General features: G+C 43.4%; 1 protein-coding gene and 1 long non-coding RNA gene across 6 annotated transcripts in view; one reads left to right on the top strand and one right to left on the bottom strand.

The window, feature by feature from the left end:
• Nucleotides 1–10: 10 nt before the first annotated feature.
• On the top strand, nt 11–5,980 carry LOC115943989 (uncharacterized). 4 transcript variants are annotated; one of them, XR_014148826.1, is made up of 4 exons: nt 11–564; nt 741–820; nt 2,144–2,265; nt 2,403–5,980. It is a non-coding gene; the product is annotated as an uncharacterized LOC115943989 (long non-coding RNA). The 4 variants fall into 4 exon arrangements; XR_014148825.1 differs by having other exon boundaries at nt 2,144–5,980; XR_014148827.1 differs by having other exon boundaries at nt 11–532; nt 2,144–5,980.
• Nucleotides 5,981–17,041: 11,061 nt separating this feature from the next.
• IQGAP1 (IQ motif containing GTPase activating protein 1) overlaps nt 17,042–20,077 on the bottom strand; it is a 61,244-nt gene continuing 58,208 nt past the window's right edge. For both annotated transcript variants that reach the window (XM_081831722.1, XM_081831720.1), the window contains exon 34: nt 17,042–19,367. In XM_081831722.1, the coding sequence (XP_081687848.1) occupies nt 19,254–19,367 (114 nt within the window). In that variant the 3' untranslated portion in view covers nt 17,042–19,253. The remainder of the gene's footprint in view (nt 19,368–20,077) is intronic.

The following is a 20,077-nucleotide window of genomic DNA, read 5'->3' on the forward strand; positions in this document are numbered from 1 at the left end:
CACGCCCCCGGCCTCGTGCCCGCCCTCTCCCGGGCCGCCGCTTCGCCCCCGGGGAGACGACTGGGCGCCCGACGCCTGAGCCTTCCCTCCCGCGGCTCCCGCGCTGCGGGGCCTCGGGCCGCCCGCCAGGCCCGCTCCCGGCCCGCGCCGCCGTCGGGGGGCTCCGCTCACGGTCCGCCCGGGCGCGCGCAGCCGGAGCTACCAAATCTGCAGCTCAGTTTTTCAAAAACCACCTCGTGATGTGCACACCCTGGAGCCGCCATCCCCGCCCTGGTGCGAGCTCTTCGCTCCCCAGCCCCGGCCCCTCTTCCAGGTTCTTTTCGAGTCTCCCCCGGGCCTCCGCAGACGCCGGCTCCAGCCAGGGGCCCGTCTCCCCGCTGTCGCCCCAACTTCTGCAGCCCAGGAGCTGCTCCCGGACGACGGCGCCTGGACCGCGCCGAGAGTGGGGCTGTGTTTTGTCAACTAGGCAACACCAGACACGCGGACGAGTCCAGAAAATTATACTGATGACACCCACGGCCCCCACTCAAGAGTAAACATAAAACGTTTTGCTTCATTTACTTGGTACTTATTAAAGAAATATAAAATTAGACCTAACTAGAGCCCTACCCTTATTTCTCCTTCCTCCCAATCACTGGGCTCAAGTGGGTGCGTATCATTCCTACTCATGTTTTTATAGTTTTATTATGTATGATGTATGGATCTGCCAACTGTATAGAATACCAATTTTTGTTTTTCAGGTTTACGAAAACGACGTCATGCTGAATAATCTTTTGCAACTTTTCTCATTTCCTGTTATGTTTTGGAGATTCATCTGTATGTATGATTAACTACTATGTAGTATTTCATTGTTTTTCATGTGTCTCATAGTGTCTCATAGCATATAGCTGGATTTTTAAATTTTAATATGAGAGTATATCTCTATTAGCTAGAGTTAAGCTTGTTTTATTAATTATAATTGGATTAATTCTCATTGTCATTGAATTCTTCTGTTGTATTTTGGGGTATTTTTCACACTTTTTTTTATATTTTATTTTCTGCATACCTGTTATATCCTCTGGGTTCAGTTTCAGAGAACAGAATTCATTCTAGATAGTTTAAGTACAAAAGGATTTATTATAGGGTCTAAAATGGCTAAAGGGCTTCTCTGGAGGGCAGAAGAAGCAGATTCTAGGCTGAACCTTCAGGAGTGACTTTGAGAGGCATGCGGCCGAACCAGGCCACCAAAAGAGCCACTGCCCCTTCTGAAATCTGGAAGCCACTTCTTGAACGGGAAAGTTGTGGCTGCACTTGCCAGCTCATGAACTGGATGGCTAGTGTCATGATAAGAAGCCACCACAGAGAAATCAGACACATCCACAGCAGTCCTCACCCACAGGAATAGCACACCCCCAGGCTCTGCTTCTCTTCCACCTTACAAATCAAATAAGAGAAAATGTGATTGGAAGAGCCAAAATTGCATCCAGAATCCCAGCTTCTGAAATACAGGAAGGCCCAGGAGGACACAGGAATGGGTAATGAGCTAACTCCACCATATTCATCCAGCGACTCACCAGTGCATTTATCTACCATGCCTGCATTTTATTGCATTGAATGACTGGTTTTTATTTCCACATTTCCCCGATCTGATTTGGAAGATATTCATTCCATTTCTATTCTTATTATGGTTAGCCTGATCATTCTCAATTTTTTAATCAAATAAATACATGCGAAGTATTTAACAATAGTTTTACAAGGCCTATGATTTGGAAGATATTCAGTCCATTTCTGTTCTTATTATAGTTAGCCTGATCATTTTCAATTTTTTAATCAAATAAATACGTGCAAATTGTCAATAGTTTTACAAGGCCTATAATTTTATTTTTTTTAAAGATTTTACTTATTTATTTGACAGAGAGAGAGACAGGGAACACAAACAGGGGGAGTGGGAGAGGGAGAAGCAGGCTTCCCACTGAGCAGGGAGGCTGATGCGGGGCTCAATCCCAGGATCTTGGGATCATGACCTGAGCCGAAGACAGACGAAGGCAGACGCTTAACGACTGAGCCACCCAGGCGCCCCAAAGCCTATAATTTTAAAAAGAAGTAATTCCCATTTCCCTCTATAAATAAGCTTGTCCTGCTGTTTTGTGATTTTTTTTTTCAGTTTTAGATATTGACTATTCATTTTCTATGATGGAAAAGGACGCTCTGGCTATTTTGTATCCTCAACAAAAGTATGATCTTCCCTGCTCCCATTCTTTCAGTGTGGTTATATGATAATTTTTGGTAAGTCAGTAGTAGGTGCTTACATAGCATACTATAGTTCCATTTTTCTACAGTTGCGGGGGTGGGAGGAGTTAATTACTGCCTCTGATTTTTATTTGCTTACATTTCTCTCAACCCATTACAAATCCTTCCTCCAGCTCTCCAACAGAATAGTGGAAGACATGGCTGAGTCTATGAATGGAGCACTTGGACTTCTTGCTCCACCCGGACCGGTCGCTCTGTGGGGCCGACTGCTGCCCCCACCATCATCCTGAGGGTCCCTTCATCCCCCGTCCTCTAACCTGCTTCCTGCATCCCCCGTTGTGCTCGCACTTCATGTACTCCTTCACTGTAGTGGAGAACAGTCCCCACTAGTTTCCTGAGAAAAAAAAGAGTACATAAAACATAAAACCCATGCAACTGTGTGTGTGTGTGTGTGTGTGTGTGTTTATTTTACGCTCATATTTGATTGATAGTCTGGCTAAGAATAGTCTTCTTCATTGGAAATCCTGTTCACTTAGATCTGTGAACACATTGCTTCACTGTTTTCTCACTTCTCACATTGCTATTGAGAAGGCCATTCACATTCTCTTTCCTTTGTGGGTGACCCGGTTTTTGAGGGCCCTTATTGTTTATTTTTATTTTGTCACCCTCGTTCTCTGAAGGCTTAATGTTCTGATGTTTTACAATGATATGCCTTGGTATGGGGTTTTTGTTGTTGTCCACTGTCTGGGCAGTGATATGTGTCTACAAACTGGACACTTGTGTCCTTCAGTTCTGAAAAATTATCTTTTTTTTTTTAAGATTTATTTATTTTAGAGAGAGAGCACCTGCTTATGAGCAAGGGGAGGGGCAGAGGGAGAGAGAATCCTCAAGCAGACTCCCCGCTGAGTGTGGAGCCCGACCCGGGGTTCCATCCCAGGACCCTGAGGTCATGACCTGAGCTGAAATCCAGAGTCAGCCACTTAACCACCCAGGCACCCCCAAAATCATCTTATTTTTGGATAATTTTCTTCTCATTTACTTTGCTCTTTCTGGAAAATCTCTCAGTTAATAGATCTTCTAAATTGTTCTTCTTAAAAAAATGCTCTTCTAATTTTCATATATTTTCTCTTCTATTTTCTATTTCTTTTTCTTTTTTTGTTGCTGTTTCCTGATAAATTTTCTCAACTTTATCCTTTGACCCTGCTAATTGAACTTTTATTTCTGCTATATTTTTAACTTCTAAGAGCTTTTTCCTGGTTTCTGAATGTTCCTTTTTTTTTTTTTAAGATTTTATATTTATTTGAGAGAAGAGAGAGAGAGAATGATTGGGGGTGGGTGGAGGGGCAGAGGGGGAGGGAGAAGAAGACTCCCTGCTGAGCAGGGAGCCCGACCCGCGACTCAATCCCAGGACCCTGGGATCATGACCTGAGCTGAAGGCAGACACTTAACAAATGAGCCACCCAGGTGCCCCTGAATACTTCTTTTTTATTTTTTTTTTTAAAGATTTTATTTATTTATTTGACAGAGAGAAAGACAGCAAGAGAGGGAACACAAGCAGGGGGAGTGGGAGAGGGAGAAGCAGGCTCCCTGCCGAGCAGGGAGCCCGATGCGGGGCTCGATTCCAGAACCCCGGGATCATGACCTGAGCCGAAGGCAGACGCTTAATGACTAAGCCACCCAGGTGCCCCTGAATATTTCTTTTTTAATAGCATCCTGTACTCATTGCATGGATGAGCTATTAATTACAGGTTATTTCTGTTTTTACATTTTCTTCTACTCCTTACATTGTCTGCCTCTGTTTTGTCTGAGTTCATTTTTTTGGTTCATTGTGACCTCCATCTAGAGGCTTTCCCCAAATCTCTGGTGATCCTTGACTCTAAAATCATAATTAAGGCAGAGATGATAAATATGTATAGATTCCTTTTTTCTGGAAATAAAAATGTCTTTAAATATATATATTTAAATATTCTGTAGTAGAGATTGCTAGCTGTGACCCCATACTCATTCTCTCCTCCTTCCTTTATTAAAGGAAACCCGGAGTTTTAGCTGGGTACATCACTGCCCAGCTAAAGCCAGCTAAAGACTACATTTCCCACTCTCCCTTGCAAATAGGTATGGTCATGTGATTACGTTCCACTCAATAGGGTGTGAGCAGAAGTAGTATAGGCAACTTTCTCGGGCAGTTGCATGAAAAAGGGGAGTGGTCTGTTTCCTCTTCTCTCCTGCTTGCTGGCTGGAATATGGATGTGTAACTAGTAGATCAGGAGCAGCTATCTTAGGCCATGAGATGAAAACTATGTGTTGAGGGGCGCCTGGGTGGCTCAGTTGGTTAAGCGACTGCCTTCGGCTCAGGTCATGATCCTGGAGTCCCTGGATCGAGTCCCGCATTGGGCTCCCTGCTCGGCCGGGAGTCTGCTTCTCCCTCTGACCCTCCCCCCTCTCATGTGCTCGCTCTCATTCTTGCTCTCTCAAATAAATAAATAAAATCTTTAAAAAAAAAAAACTATGTGTTGAGGGGCGCCTGGTGGCTCAGTGGGTTAAGCGCCTGCCTTCGGCTTGGGTCATGTTCCCAGGGTCCTGGGATCGAGCCCTGCATCGGGCTCCCTGCTCAGCGAGGAGCCTACTTCTCCCTCTCCCTCAGCCTCTCTCCCTGCTCATGCTTTCTCTCTCTCTCTCTGTATCTCTGTGTCTCAAATGAATAAATAAAACATTAAAAAAACAAACAAACAAACAAACAAAAAACTATGTGTTGAGAATGACAGGACAATGGTAGCAAAGGGACCTAGGATCCCAGCACTGTGGGACCACAATATTAGCTCTGGACTGCTTCTAGATCATTACATGACTGAGAGATAAGCATCGATTTTGTTTAAAGCCCTGTTATTTTGGCCTTTGTTACAGGAATCAAACCAGGACCTTTTATACTTAAATAGAAAAATTTGTGTAAACATATCAAGATATGGTTAACAATAGTTGCCTTTGGGGATGTAGGGACTACTGGGAAACTTTTATCTTCTGCTTTACACATTTCTAAATGATATGTGTTTAAAAAACAAGTATGTATTACTATTAATATCAAGAAAACGTAAGAAAGAACAAACGCCATTTAGTTTTAAACAACTGACTGTAAGCTATGTGTGCATGTGTGCGGCTTTTTTATTTTTTTAAGTAGGCTTCGCATTCGCACCCAGCGTGGAGCCCAACACGTGGCTTGAACTCATGACCCTGAGATCAAGACCTGAGCTGAGATCAAGAGTTGGACACTTAACCGACTGAGCCAGCCAGGGGTCCCGTAGAATCCTGATTTTTAGTTGGGCATGTGACTTTCTTATATTTTGGTGTGGCCATGTAAGTTCTGTTCAATGGGATGGATATAAAAAGAAGTTAATGTAAGCTGCTACAGAGAAGACATGTTTTAGACAATACTCATGTGTATGGGCAAAAAACTCGAGGACTGTATTTGTGACTAATTGTATAACAGGTTATTTTAGTTTCTGTTCTGTGGGAAGTGTAAAGCATTCCAACAAAGGGTTTTAATGTAGATTTTTTTTTTTTTGCACCCATGCTGTTGATTCCTAAATGTAATAGTCTGATCATGACGCTGAATAAATGTGTCTTTAAAAAAAAGAAGTTAATGTAGCAGCCTCTGAGAACCTTCCTTGTAAGAGAGACACAGTGCATATGCCTTTTTCCTTATTCTCACCTTCCTCTATCTTGCTGCTTAGAATGTAGATGCCAATATCTTACACCATGAAGTTGAGGTTTTGAATGGCAGAGCACCAAGATAAATACCTTGACTTCTTTTTTTTTTTAAGTGAGCTCTACGCCCAATGTGGGGCTTGACCTCACTACCCTGAGATCAGGAGTCACATGCTCTACACACTGAACCAGCCAGGTGCCCCAATAATACCTTAACTTTTACATGAGAGAGAAATAAACTTTCATCCTGTTTCAGGTCCCTTTTTGGGAGGTTTTTCTGTTATAGCTAAATCTAATCCTAACCGATACACATCTTCAGAGAGAACTATATTGAGTTGTAAACAAGATAAATAAAACAAAATCCACAACTCAACATAGTAGAACAAAACTGTAAAGTAACCAAGGAGAAGAGAAAGATTATCTATGAAGGAACAGTAATTAAGCTAACAGCGCCAGCAACCAAAGAAGCCGGAAGATTTTTTTAAAAGTCTTCAAAATTCTGCGTTTTCAAACAACTGATTCCCACAAATACTGAGCAATTCTCTTACAATCTTTATCGAACATGAAAAGTTCTGAGAATAACTTAGACCAGGGGTCAGTTATCTACAGTCAATGGGCCAAATCTGTCCCACTGTTTTTGTAAATGAAGTTTTATTGGAGACCTGCCATATCCATTTATTTATGTGTTGATTATGGCTACTTTCCTGCTACAGAGGCAAAGGTGAATAGCGACAAGGAGATAAAACCCGATGGCCTGCAAAACTCAAATTATTTGCTCTCTGGCCCTTTACAAAAAGGAGTTTGCCAACGCCTGACTCAGACAAAGGAGACATATTAGTGAGTGTGAATTCCCAGTTTTTTCCTTCTGGTCTTCATACGGGGATGCTCGGGGAGGTGGCGACTATGGTCAACAGGCCCGAGGAGCTTCAAAATAAAGCTCCCAGGTTTTAATTCCACCTCTGCTGAAGCATCTGTGTTAGCACCTGGAAACAGCTTGGGTCATGGGGGTCCTGAGTCTGCGCTCAGGTTCAGGGTCTTGAAATTCTTGGTGTGTCCAACTTCTGCAACCTCCCCTTGCCTGTGCCTTAACTTTTCACTTTTGTCCAGGTAAGGGGCTTTCTGCTGGAAGGCCTAGCTATGGCCCACCACACATGGACCAATGGTAAGTGCCAAAGCAGAACAAAGGAAGCCGAAAAAAAAGTGCCTGAGAACCAGGGGAAAGGGACAAGCTAATAAGAAGCAAGATAATTTACATCAAAGAACTTCAGAAAGTGGACCAGAGGCAGCAGAGGAGGGGAGGGAGAGGGCTGAAAATACAAATATTGGTTGAAAGTGTGTACAAGGAGCAGTTAGACATCTGACTCTTGATTTGGGCCCAGGTCATGATCTCAGGGTCATGAGATCGAGCCCTGGGTTGGGCTCCATGCCACTGGGTGTGGAGTCTGCTTAAGATTCTCTCCCTCCCGGGACACCTGGGTGGTTCAGTCGGTAAAGCGTCTGCCTTCGGCTCAGGTCATGATTCCAGAACCCTGGGATCAAGTCCAGCGTCAGGGCTCCTTGCTCAGCGGGGAACCTGCTTCTCCCTCTGCCACTCCCCCTGCTCCTGCTCTCTCTCTGACAAATAAACAAATAATTTAAAAAAAAAAAAGATTTTCTCTCTCTCCCTCTCCCCTTCCCCCACCCACTCACGCTCTCTTGTGCTCTCTCTCTTAAATAGATAAATACATTTTTAAAAATCAGGTTTCTGGGGTGCCTGGGTGGCTCAATCGGTGAAGCATCTGCCTTCGGCTCAGGTCATGATCCCAGGGTCCTGGGATGGAGCCCTGCATCGGGCTCCCTGCTCAGCAGGAAGCCTGCTTCTCCCTCTCCCGTTTCCCCTGCTTGTGTTCCTGTTCTCACTGTCTCTCTGTCAAATAAATAAATAAAATCATAAATAAATAAATAAATAAATAAATAAATAAATAAATAAATAAATAAATAAAAATAAATCGGTATTCCATTATGATAGACCAGTGGTTCTCAAACTTTAGTGTTGATCAGAATCACTGGAGAGCTTATTAAAACAGATTCCTGAGCCCCACTTCTGAGCGTATGATTCAGGAGGTCTTGGATGGGGCTGAGAATTTGCATATATAACAAGTTGTCAGGTGATGCCGAGGCTGCCTGCTCTGGGACCTCACTTTGAGGACCATTGCATTAGATGAGGGGAGAACATACACTGGAGAACAACTGGAAGACTCCACTACACACCTTTCAAATGTTCTAGAAAATTTGCTAAAATCTCTTCGACTATTGCTTCTTCTCCATATTCTCTATTCTTTCCCTCTAGAAGTTCAGTTAGATGCATATCAAACGTAGTCATTCTATTTTTTGTTTCTTTTTATCTCCCTTTCATATTTTTCCACTCTAGTTTTGTGCTACATTCTGGGTGATTTCCTCAGATCCATCTTCCACTTTATTAGCTTTTCTCTTCAGTTCTATCTAATTGGCTGTTTAACCTGCCCATTGAGTTTTATCTTCTTTAAGAACTATGTTTTCCTGGGGCGCCTGGGTGGCTCAGATGGTTAAGCGTCTGCCTTCAGCTCAGGTCATGATCCCAGGGTCCTGGGATCGAGTCCCGCATCGGGCTCCCTGCTAGGCGGGGAGCCTGCTTCTCTCCCTCTGCCTCTGCCTCTCTCTCTCTCTCTGACTTTCATGAATAAATAAATTAAAAAAAAAAAATTAAAAAAAAAAAAAAAAGAACTATGTTTTCCTAGGGGCACCTGGATGGCTCAGTCGGTTGAGTGGCTGCCTTTGGTTCAGGTCATGATCCCAGGGTCCTGGGATGGAGCTCCACGTCAGGATCCCTGCTCAGCAGGGAATCTGCTTCTCCCTCTTCCTCTGCTTGTGCTCTCTTGCTCACTCTTTCTCAAATAAATAAATAAAATCTTAAAAAAGGACTATGTTTTTCCATCTAAGCTTTTCGAATCTAGCCTGATCTTTATTCAGAGTCCTGTTCTTATGTTTTTTTCCCTTCTTTTACGCCTTTATACAATTTTACATTCTCTTTCAGCATGTTGTTTTATTAGCCCAAGTGTGGGGAGCTCTGATCCTATTTGTTGCATCTGCTGGCTCTTGCTTATGGTGGATTGTTTCCTAAAGTTTTTAACTATGCTTTCATCTTTAAGGGGGCTTGATTTTTTTTTTCTTTTTGGTCCTGTGGGTATCGTGGGACTCTTGGGTAGTGGGAATATGACTCAGATGTATTTATGCTTTGTTCAATGAGCTACAGAAAAATCAATGACTAGACATGAGGGTTTTTATTACATGGATATTGTAAATGCAGACCCTAAACCCCTGTAGGGCCAAATTTTTGGTTTCTCAAGGGTTGTTTTTTTTCCCCCCAGAGCCCAGCCAGAGATGGCCAAGCTTCTTTGTTAACTTTACCACTGGGTAGCATTCACTATTTCCAGCTGAAATTTTACCTTACAGGCAAATGCATTAATCCGTACTGTTTCGTGGATTCTGGCAGGAGGCAAGAGATTCCTGGGTCAAAGACACCACCCAGCAAGCAGCATGAGCATCATTTTTGTGTCAATTCCCTTTACCCTCCAAGTCCCACAGGGGTGATGCAGAAGGGCCCACGTGGATGCCTACACAGGCAGTGGGTTCTGTCACAGGGGAAGAATGAGCCCGTTCTTTGTGCCAGAAGAAGGCATTACCTCATCTCTCAAAGCTGCTAGCCACACACACAAGCCTGAGAAATGGCCCAGGAAAGAATGATCAGAGATTTGCGTTTGCGGCATAACCAGCCACCATGTCCAAGAATGCTCAGGTCCCAGAGAAGATTGCTTCTCCCAATACACCTGAGGTCCTGGCTTGGGTTCCTGGTCTAACTCTCTGGGACTTAAAAACTGAAACTCCAACCATCACAGCCAAGAGGAGCCTAAGGGGACATGATGACTAAATGTCATGTGGAATCCTGGAACAGAAAAAAGATAATAGGTAAAAACCGAGGAAATTTGAATAAAGTATGGAGTTTAGTTAATTAAAAAAACCCAAAAACTTGAAGCTCCTAGATTACTGGAATAGATAAGCACATGCTTACTATTTGATTTTTAGTCACTTGAGGATTTTCTTTTCTTGTGAGTTCAAGTATGCATTACAGTTTTTGTCATGTCTTATCCAGTATTTCTAGGTGTTTTACTGTTTTCCATTTACCTTTGTCTACAACTTTGTTGGAATCCAGGTGTTTGTTTAAAATTTATATTCCTGGATCCCATCCCCAGAGATTATGATTTTTGCAGACGGGATTGTAGCCCAGGATTCTGCCTTTATAACAGATGATTCTGTTACAGGGGGTTTGGGGGCCAAACCTTAAGAAATCCTGCCATTAAGAATGAAATCATAGGGGGCTCTTGGGTGGCTCAGTTGGTTAAGCGTCTGCCTTCAGCTCAAGTCATGATCTCAGGGTCCTGGGATTGAGCCCACTTTGGGCTCCCTGCTCAGTGGGGAGCCTGCTTTTCCCTCTCCCACTCCCACTCCCCCTGCTTGTGTGCTCTCTCTCTTGTTCACTCTCTCTCAAATAAATAAAATCTTAAAAAAAAAAGAAAAGAATGGAATCATAGGATGGGTCAAAGAATTAATAGTCTGTAGTCTTTTTCTTGTATTTTTTTAAGATTTTATTTACTTATTTGAGAGAGACAGCCACAAGCAGGGGAAGCAGCAGGAGAGGGATCCTCATTTCTTCTTTTTTTTTTTTTTTTAAAGATTTTATTTATTTATTCATGAGAGACAGAGAGAGAGACAGAGGCAGAGGGAGAAGCAGGCTCCCCGCGGAGCAGGGAGCCCAATGCGGGACTCGATCCCAGGACCCTGGGATCATGACCTGAGCTGAAGGCAGACGCCCAACCGACTGAGCCACCCAGCCCGTCCCAAGGATCCTCATTTCTTTAAAACTTTTTTATTTTACATAATTTTAGACTTTTAGAAAAGTTGCAATAATTTAAAGAATTCTTGGTGTGTGTGCCCGGCTTTCTCAGTCAGTGGAGCCTGTGACCCTTGAACTCAGGGTTGTGAGTTCAAGCCCCACGTTGGGTATAGAGATTACTTAAAACCTAGGGGGCGCCTGGGTGGCTCAGTTGGTTAAGCGTCTCCCTTCAGCTCAGGTCATGATCCCGGAGCGCCCAGATCGAGCGCCAAATAGGGCTCCCTGCTCAGTGGAGAGTCTGCTTCTTCCCATCTCTCTGCCCCTCACCCCACTCGAGTCTGCTTCTCCCTCTGCTCCTTACCCCACTTGTGCTCTCTCTCAAAATAAATAAAATCTTTAAAAAAAAAAAAAATCTAAAAAAAAATAAAGAGGGGCGTCTGGGTGGTTCAGTCCATTAAGCAACTGACTCTTGATTTCAGCTAAGGTCATGATCTCAGGGTTGTGATATCAAGCCCTGCATTGGTCTCCACACTGGGCATGGAGCCTGCCTAAGATTCTCTCTCTCCCTCTGCCCCTCCCCTCACCCTCTCTAAAAAAATTTTTTTTAATTAAAAAAAAGAATTCTCATATACTCTTTACTCAGATCCCTCAAATATTTTACTTCACTTGCTTTATCATTTCTTTCTCTCTCTATATATATTCTTTTTTTTTAAGATTTATTTGTTTGTTTTGGGGGGGGAGAGCAGAGGGAGAGGGAGAGAGAGAATCTCAAGCTGACTCCCTAATGAGCATGGAGCCCAATGCGGGACTGGATCCCACAACCCTGCGATCGTGACCTGAGATCACTACCTGAGATGAAATCAAGAGTCAGATGCTTAAACCGACTGAGCCACCCAGGCGCCCCTATATATATTTTTCTAAATCATTTGAGAGTAAGTTGATATGGTGCCCCTTTCCCCCTAGATACTTCAGTGCTTATTTTATAAAATCAAGGATATTCTCTTACATGATCACAGTGTAATTATCAAAATCAGGAAATTGACAGATATAGTACTGTTATCTAATCTACAGACGTTATTAAAATGTTTACCAATGGTCCCAGTAACATTCTTTATGGCAAAAGAAAATCTGAGATTGCTCACTATATTCAGGTGTCATGTTTCTTAGCATCCTTCAATCAGGAACACTTGTTCAATTTTTTTAAAAATATTTTATTTATTTATTTATTTATTTGAGAGAGAGGGTGAGTGTGAGAGAGAGTGATCACAAGCAGCAGGGAGGGGTAGAGGGAGAAGCAGACTCCCCGCTGAGCAGGGGAGCCCGACGCGGGACTCCATCCCAGGACCCTGAGATCAGGACCTGAGCCAAAGGCAGATGCTTAACTGTCTGAGTCACCAGGTGCCCAGGGTGCTGGGCCAGAGCCGCCTGACCCGAGCTCTGGCCTTTGGTAGGCAGAGGCAGGTGATGCAGCAACCTGGAAGAAGAAATCCTAACCCTGCCTTCCCCCAGACCTCCAATCTCCTTGTGACGCCCACCACTGGCCAAACGCAACCACAGCCTGGAGGGAGACAATGACGGGGTGCATGTGGCCAGCAGCTCTGGGCACAGAGGAAAGTGAGGGTGGAGAGTGGGTCCAGCGGGACGCACAAAAGATCCTTAGCACACGCTGTCCTGAGTCTTCCCTCCTCGTCCCCATTCTCCCTCCACCTGTCTAAAGCCCACATCTGAATGCTTCTTGTTCTTCTTAAAATCCATCAGTTACTCCCAATTATTCCTGGGATAAGATCGGAGGTTTAGTACTAGCTCATTAGAACTGATGGTCAGGGGGAGTCTAGGTGGCTCAGTCATTAAGCGTCTGCCTTCAGCTCAGGTCATGATCCCAGGGTCCTGGGATCGAGTCCCGTATCCGGCTCCCTGCTCAGCGGAGAGCCTGCTTCTCCCTCTCCCTCTGCCTCCTGCTCCCCCTGCTTGTGCTCTCTTGCTATCTGTCAAATAAATGAATAAAATCTTAAAAAAAAAAAAAAAGAAAGAAAGAAAGAAATCCAGAATGTAGAAATTCTACAGGATCAACATCATAAAACTGCAAGATTAAAAAAGAGAATTTATAGTTAAAGGATTTAAAAGACCTGTCAACCAAATGTGACATGTGTACCTTGTTTGACACCTGATTCAAACATATGAACTATTTGAGCAATTACAAGACACTGCAGAAATGCAAACATCGACTGCATGTCTGGTATTTTAAAATGATTGTTTAAGTGTGATAATGGTTTGGGGATTTTTTTCTTAAGTCCTTCTATGTAAAGAGTGGGATTTCTCACCCCAGTACTATTGACATTCTGGACTGGATAATTCCTTGTTGAGGGAGATTGTCCTGCACATTGTAGGATGTTAATCAGGATCCCTGGCATCTACCCACTAAATGGCTGCAGTACTCCCTTAGCTGGGACAACAACAACAAAAAAATCTCCAAATATTGCCAAATGTCTCCTGGGAACACAGTTGCCCCCTAATTAGAAACACTATGCTAGAGACACATCCTGAAGTACTTATGGTTGAAATGGTACTATATCTGGGATTTGTCAAAATAACCTAAGGGGGCTTGGGGTGGCATTAGGGAGGAGAACAGTTTGACTATGTGTGGATAATAATTGAGGCCACATGGGAGTTCATTATAGTATTCTTTCTATTTATATGTTAGTTTTTCCTAATAAAAAAGTTTAAAAGTTGTAGTGCTGAAAGCGTATTAAAATATTTCCATTTTCCCCAAGCATCTTTAGCATATTGGGTTAAATAAGTTGTCTCTAAGTCAAAACGTTATGAGTTTAATTCAGTTATTTAATAAGTCTTTGAGAAGCCCCTTGTCTACTTCTAAAATCTGGAGGAAGTGGATAATTTCATAACTGAATAATAAATTCAGGTAATTTTTTTTTGCTTTTAACAAAATTGCAAGACTTAATCATGTTCTAATTACCATAAATCATTGAGATTCTTTGGATAAACTAAGGAGTTCCCCAAAATGGATGACATCATTATAACGAAACACCTTCCATTGCCATGTGCTAATTTGGTAGCAAAGGTTCGCAGAGCTTACATTTATAAAAATGAAAAACAGAAGAGAACTGGCCATGAGCCCTAACTCATTCTAGCAAGTAGTAATGTTTACCCATAAGTTCCTTAAACCTTCATTTAAAAACTCTTCATTTATCCCATTAAGAAACGCATTTCAAGTATCTTAAACAACTGTCCAGACAATATGGCACTTTGATCAAACACGCATTAATGAGAACTGTAATGACACAAAGTATTTTTCTGGATTGCATTCACAGCCTTATGGTCAAAGGAAATAAAACAAATTTTTATTTTTGTGAGATAATCATGACAGAATCATAAAAAGACTTATGCTTTAAATATTACATTAGGATAAAATTCTGAGGGAAGTGGAATGGAAACGTGAGCTTAAAGAGGAAAAAGATGTAAGCGTTCGAACTGATAAAGAGCTGTTTGTGTACCTTTAAAAATGGAGAGGGAACAAAAATAGACACATAGATCAATGGAAAATAGAGAACCCAGAAATAAACGCGCACTTATATGGTCAATTAACCTACAACAAAGGAGAAAAGAATATACAATGGAGAAAAGACAGCCTCTTCAATACATGGTACTAGGAAAACTGGACAGCCACATGCAAAAGAATGAAACTGGACCACTTTCCTATGCCATATACTAAAATAAACTCAAAATGGGTTAAAGACCTAAATGTGAGACATGAAACCGTAAGACTCATAGAAGAAAACATAGGCAGTCATCTCTTTGACATTGGCCTTAGCAACATTTTCCTGGATAGGTTGGGAAAACAAAAACCAACTATTGGGACTATACCAAAATAAAAGCTTTTGTACGGGGAAGTAAACCATCAAGAAAATGACAAGGCAACCTACTGAATGAGAGAAGATATTTGCAAATGATATTATCTGATAAGGAATTAATATCCAAAATACATTAAGAACTTAGAGCAAAAAATTATCTGATTAAAAAATGAGCAGAGGAGCACCTGGGTGGCTCAGTTGGTTAAGCGTCAGGTCATGATCTCAGAGTCCTGGGATCGAGCCCCTTGTTGGGCTCCCTGCTCAGCAGGGAGTCTGCTTCTCCCTCCTCTCTCAAATAAAATCTTTTAAAAAAATGAGCAGAGGACCTGAATATTTTTCCAAAGAAGACATACAAATGACTAAAAGACACTTGAAAAGGTCTCATCATCACTATTCATCAGGGAAGTGCAAATCAAAATGAGATATCACCTTACATCTGTCAGTATGGCTAGAATCAAAAAGACAAGAAATAGCAAGTGTTGGCAAGGATGTGGAGAAAGAGGAACCCTCGTGCACTGTTGGTGGGAATGTAAACTGGTGCAGCCATTGTGGAAAACAGTGTGGAGGTTCCTCAAAAAATTTAAAAATAGAACTACCCTATGATCCAGTAATTCTCCTACTGGGTATTGACCCAAACAAAACAAAAATGCTAATTTGAAAAGACATACGTACCTCCTATAGCAGCATTGTTTACAATAGCCAAGATCTGGAAGCAGCCCAAGTGCCCATCGATGGATGAACAGATAAAAGATGTGGGCTATACACACAATGGAATATTAGTCATAAAAAAGAAAGAGAGCTTGCCATTTGAGACAACATGGATGGACCTACAGGGTATTATGCTAAGAGAAATAAGTCAGAGAAAGACATATACCGGATGATTTCACTCATGTGGGATCTAAAAAAAAACCCGAAACAAATGAAGCAAGAAAAAAATCAAACTCTTACTTACAGGGAACAAATTGATGGTTGGGGGTGGGTGGATGAAATAAAGGGGATTAAGAGGTATAAACTTCCAATAAGTAAGTCATGGAGATGGAAAGCACAGCATACAGGGGCACCTGGCTGGTTCAGTCAGAGGAGCTGCGACTCTTGATCTTGGGGTTGTGAGTTCGAGCCCCGTGTTGGGTGTAGAGATGACTTAAAAATAAAATCTTCAAAAAAAAGGAAAATACAGCATAGGGATTAGTAAAACTGTAGTTAACGCTTGGTGACAGGGGGTGACGGCACTTACTGTGGTGAGCACTGAGTGTAAAGAAAGATGCACAGCGGGTTCTGCTGCATACCTTTAAAAGCGAGGTAATTTTTATCTTGAAATTCACAGTATGTGGGCAGCTGCACACTTCGTGATTTAAAGGTTAGGAAGTTTAGATGTCAGATTTAGAATCCGTGCAGGGGTCCGGGTGCCCCACTTCCCCGTGGGTTTGCACCGGCATAAAGGCGGGAGGGGCGCGGCTGTGGGGCACGGGGAGGGGGGGCCACTGGGGCTCCCGCGCCCCTTCCTCCCGTTTGCCCTGGTGCTGGTTTCCTTATTTAATACCGTTAGGTCCTGATAAGCACCTTTCTGCCTCCCTTGATTTCTTTGCAGGACGACGTAGAGCCCGAGTTGTCTCAGTGACGCGGCCGCAGAGAGCAGCCCCCCACTTCTGGAGGAGAAAAGCGGGGCTGGGGGGGGGTCCCGCGCTCCCAGCACAGCGCCCACCACTCTTCCACTTGCACGGACCGCCGTCTCCCGTCTTCCACTGCTGTTTACTTTCGAGGTATTCTGTTTTTCCTCTTACTTCCCAGTCCCTAATTTTCCAATAGAGTCTGGCCACAGTTTATAAACACAACAGGATTATATACATATTTGTATTTCTGAGTGAGGCTGTGCCTCGGGGCCTTACTCAAAAGGAAGCCAATCCCCCCCCCCTTTTGCTGTTTACTTTTTCCATATGCAACTTCCGCTAGTCCCTTTCTGGTGACCTGGGTGGAGCGGAGACGACCTGGTGCGGGGCAGCCCCGTTGGGACCCGAGGCCGCAGCGGTGCCCAACTCCCCGCCATCAGCCAACCAGACGCCGCATTCCGCGTGCTCTCCGCAGCCCCGACTTCTTTTTCTGCTGAGGCTACGTGAAGCAGAGGACACGTCAAAAAAAACGAGGCTAAACGGACTCCCGTGCGAAACCTGGCTTTGCCAGAATTCTGTGAGCTGGTAGGGGACATGGGTTTGCTCCTTCAGGAAGACTGGAGAGGGAGTTGTTTTCTGTTGTAGTTTTCAATCATTAAAGCTCGCTCTAGCCAACGCTGTTGAACAGGAACTGCTAACAATGAAACTGAGAAAAATAAACACAAACATGAACAAATGACCTTTTTATTTCCTAGAGATACAAAGGCAATTGTGTGCGGCAACCTCGTGGGCAGTCCAAACGGTTGGAAGTAAATTCATGATAAATGTCCTGGAGCCGGTGGAAGAGAAGGTCAGAGGAGGAGGGATGAGACGGAGAAGGCTACCGCCAATGAACAGCAGGAGGAAGAGCTCCGTGGTTTCAACGCCGGGACGAGTTGGTCTGGGCCTTCTCCATGCTATTTGAACCGTAATTCTACAGGACATTTTGAAGTGCATGTTGCACTATTTTGCGTTAGGAGTTTATCAAGGGCACTACAATCCTCATGAATAACTGAAACACCGTATTTTATTCAAGGAGTTGTAAACTTTGCTCAGGGTCTGCCATGGATGCGGCCATGGGGGTCCGATGGGCATCGGGGATGGCTAGGCTCTTAAGGAGAAGGGGTTGACACTTTGGTAGGTCTCAGTTTTTGTGGTGATGCTACTTGTCTTAGCATCTGCTTTGGATCGGAGGAAAATATTCACTAAAAAGTGATCTTGCAAAATACAGTAAAAAACCAGGTCAGCCTGGTGGCGAGCCACACCTCACCTCGTCCCGGGTGGAGGGTGTGAAGACTCAAGACAACTCACATTTGCACGATGGCGGATCTTACCGAGTAAACGGTCTCTCAGGAAAAACACATCTCCAATGCTTACATTTGTAATAGGGACACATCACATGATTTGTTATTAACGAACAGTTTATTGGCTTTCAATATACATCAATAAATTTTTAAATGTAAGTTTATTTTGTTAAACTTTACGTTTTATGATAAAAGAATACTGAACCAAAACATCAGAGAAAATGGAGGCTCAGTAGCATGATTTCCAACATATTTTCCTGGATAAACAGTTTTGTTGTGTGTGTGTGTGTGTGTGTGTGTGTGTGTGTTTTTAAGTATATGACTTTTTATGTAATAACAAAAGCTTCCTAAATTCAATGTTTAGAATTGAATTGTTTCTGACTAAACCCAGAAAAATGGGAGCTCATAAAATAAAGGCATGGCGTGGGCAGCAAGGGAAGAGAAAGAAGTGGGAAAAAGAGATCTTAATACCAAGTTAATGTTGGTTGGCTGGTTTTGTTTGTTTTTGTTTCAGTCTATTGAAGGCAGGATTATCTCCCTGCAACCCTGCAGATAAATCCTAGTGTTGTAGCTATGTAAGAAAGTTCTAAGAGTTCTGATATACAGATAAGCCAATTTTTAAAAACCATTTTCTTACCATATTCTAAAGGCTTTTAAAGCATTATATAAATCTTAAAAAAAGTCCTATCACCCACATTTCAAGAAGTAAATCTACACTTTCATAAGGCACTCTTGAGACATAAAACAGTTTTGAAGACAATTACACTCTATGCTAGGGCTGGCCGGTCCCTTCGCTACAGGGAGAGCAGACAGGACCGCCTTCCCGGATGGAGCCCCCTCCCTCCAGCAGCGCAAACATGCAGGCACGGCAGACCGCGGTGAACCCCCCTCGGCAGCCGGGTATTCCCGGTGGGACTCTCCTGCCCGCCGATCAGAGAGCTACACCGACAGCCCGGTTCACATTTAATGGTGACATTTAAAAGCCGTGTCTCCCCCTTTGCTAGAAAGGTTTCCTTTGAGCGCAGACAGTGATTTCCGTTAGCTCCTGCGCATAAAGGAAAACAGAATGGAAGAGAACCAAGAAGCCCCTGGATCCTTCCATTTGACCAATGGGATGGAAATGTAAAGGTACTTCACCTTTAAATGAAAACCTAGAGACTGGAGATGTTTGTGTGCCTTCCATGCGTGTCTGTTACTAGTGCTGAGAGCGCCTGCTTCCAAACAGCAAGAATTCAAGTCCCACCATCCCTGTTGCTAATTCACACAAACACCAAAGCTTACAAGAGAGTCATGCGGCCTCTCAGACCTTAACAACGGAGAGAGAGTTTAGTGGAGCTTCCGCTCTTTCCTAAGTGACGGAAGAAAATGAAGGAACAAGAGGATCAGACTAAGCCTGAAATACAATTTCACTATGAAGAAAGGGCAACAGAAGTCCCATCAGAGCGGGAGGGGTGAAAAGTGTGGCGCTGGGAGTGTATCAGGTTGAGGCTTTGTTGTGGACCATGTCTTTGCTTCCAATGAGGAAAGAAGGACCCGAGAAAGGGAACTGTGAGGAGCTTCTTTCCTTCATCCTTCTGGGCTGGTGGCAACGGATCAATTACTTCCCGTAGAACTTTTTGTTGAGGAGGAAGATCAGAAGGTTGACATTTACTTTAGCTCTATTAAATAATTTCATGACCGCAACACCTTCATACTGTAGCTGCAGTAGGTCCTGTTCAAAAAAACATTTTGACCGTCAAACAAGTCTGTGGCATAAGACAAGACACGAGGTAGGGAGGGACCCAGAAGGAATGAGGAATGACAGACATGAAGTGGGGTGAGAAAGGAGTGCTGTCCCCTGCACAACCCCTGAGAGCTCGAGGAACAGGGCACGCTGCTCAACTGAATTTTCTGGTCCATTTGGAGTTAAGAAGTCATGTGGTTCATATCAAAATACACAAAACAGGGAAAGAAAAAGCAGCATGTTCAGTCATCACACATACTTCCTATTTCAGAAGTGACAATAACGTGTCTCCGGTTTGTCTAAGTGACAGGTCACCTGGAGAAGGTGAAGGCATTTCAATCTGTGATAAATATACTAATCACTAAAACCAGGACACGGCCACCAATGTTGTCGCAAGGGTATCGACTAGAGTCTTCCTTTCTATTCCACGTGAAAAAGCTTTTATATTCTGAAGGCAAGGGGCAAAAGGACAAAATGTTTATTAGGTGCCTACTATGTGCTCGATATTGGGTAAGCACATCAGATAGTGTCTTTTTAAGTCCTGATCAAAGTCCTAGAGGTCTGATTATCTCAAGTTTAAAGACGAAGCTTGGAGACGTTCAGGGACTTGCCCAACAGCACCGTGTGGGACGGAGTGGATCTGGATCAGAGTGTAAAGCCCCCGCTTCTCCCACTGCCCTCCACGGTCCAGAGCACAT

Source organism: Leptonychotes weddellii, chromosome 9, assembly GCF_054177405.1.
Source record: "Leptonychotes weddellii isolate Sample4059 chromosome 9, ASM5417740v2, whole genome shotgun sequence".
Lineage (NCBI taxonomy): Eukaryota > Metazoa > Chordata > Mammalia > Carnivora > Phocidae > Leptonychotes > Leptonychotes weddellii.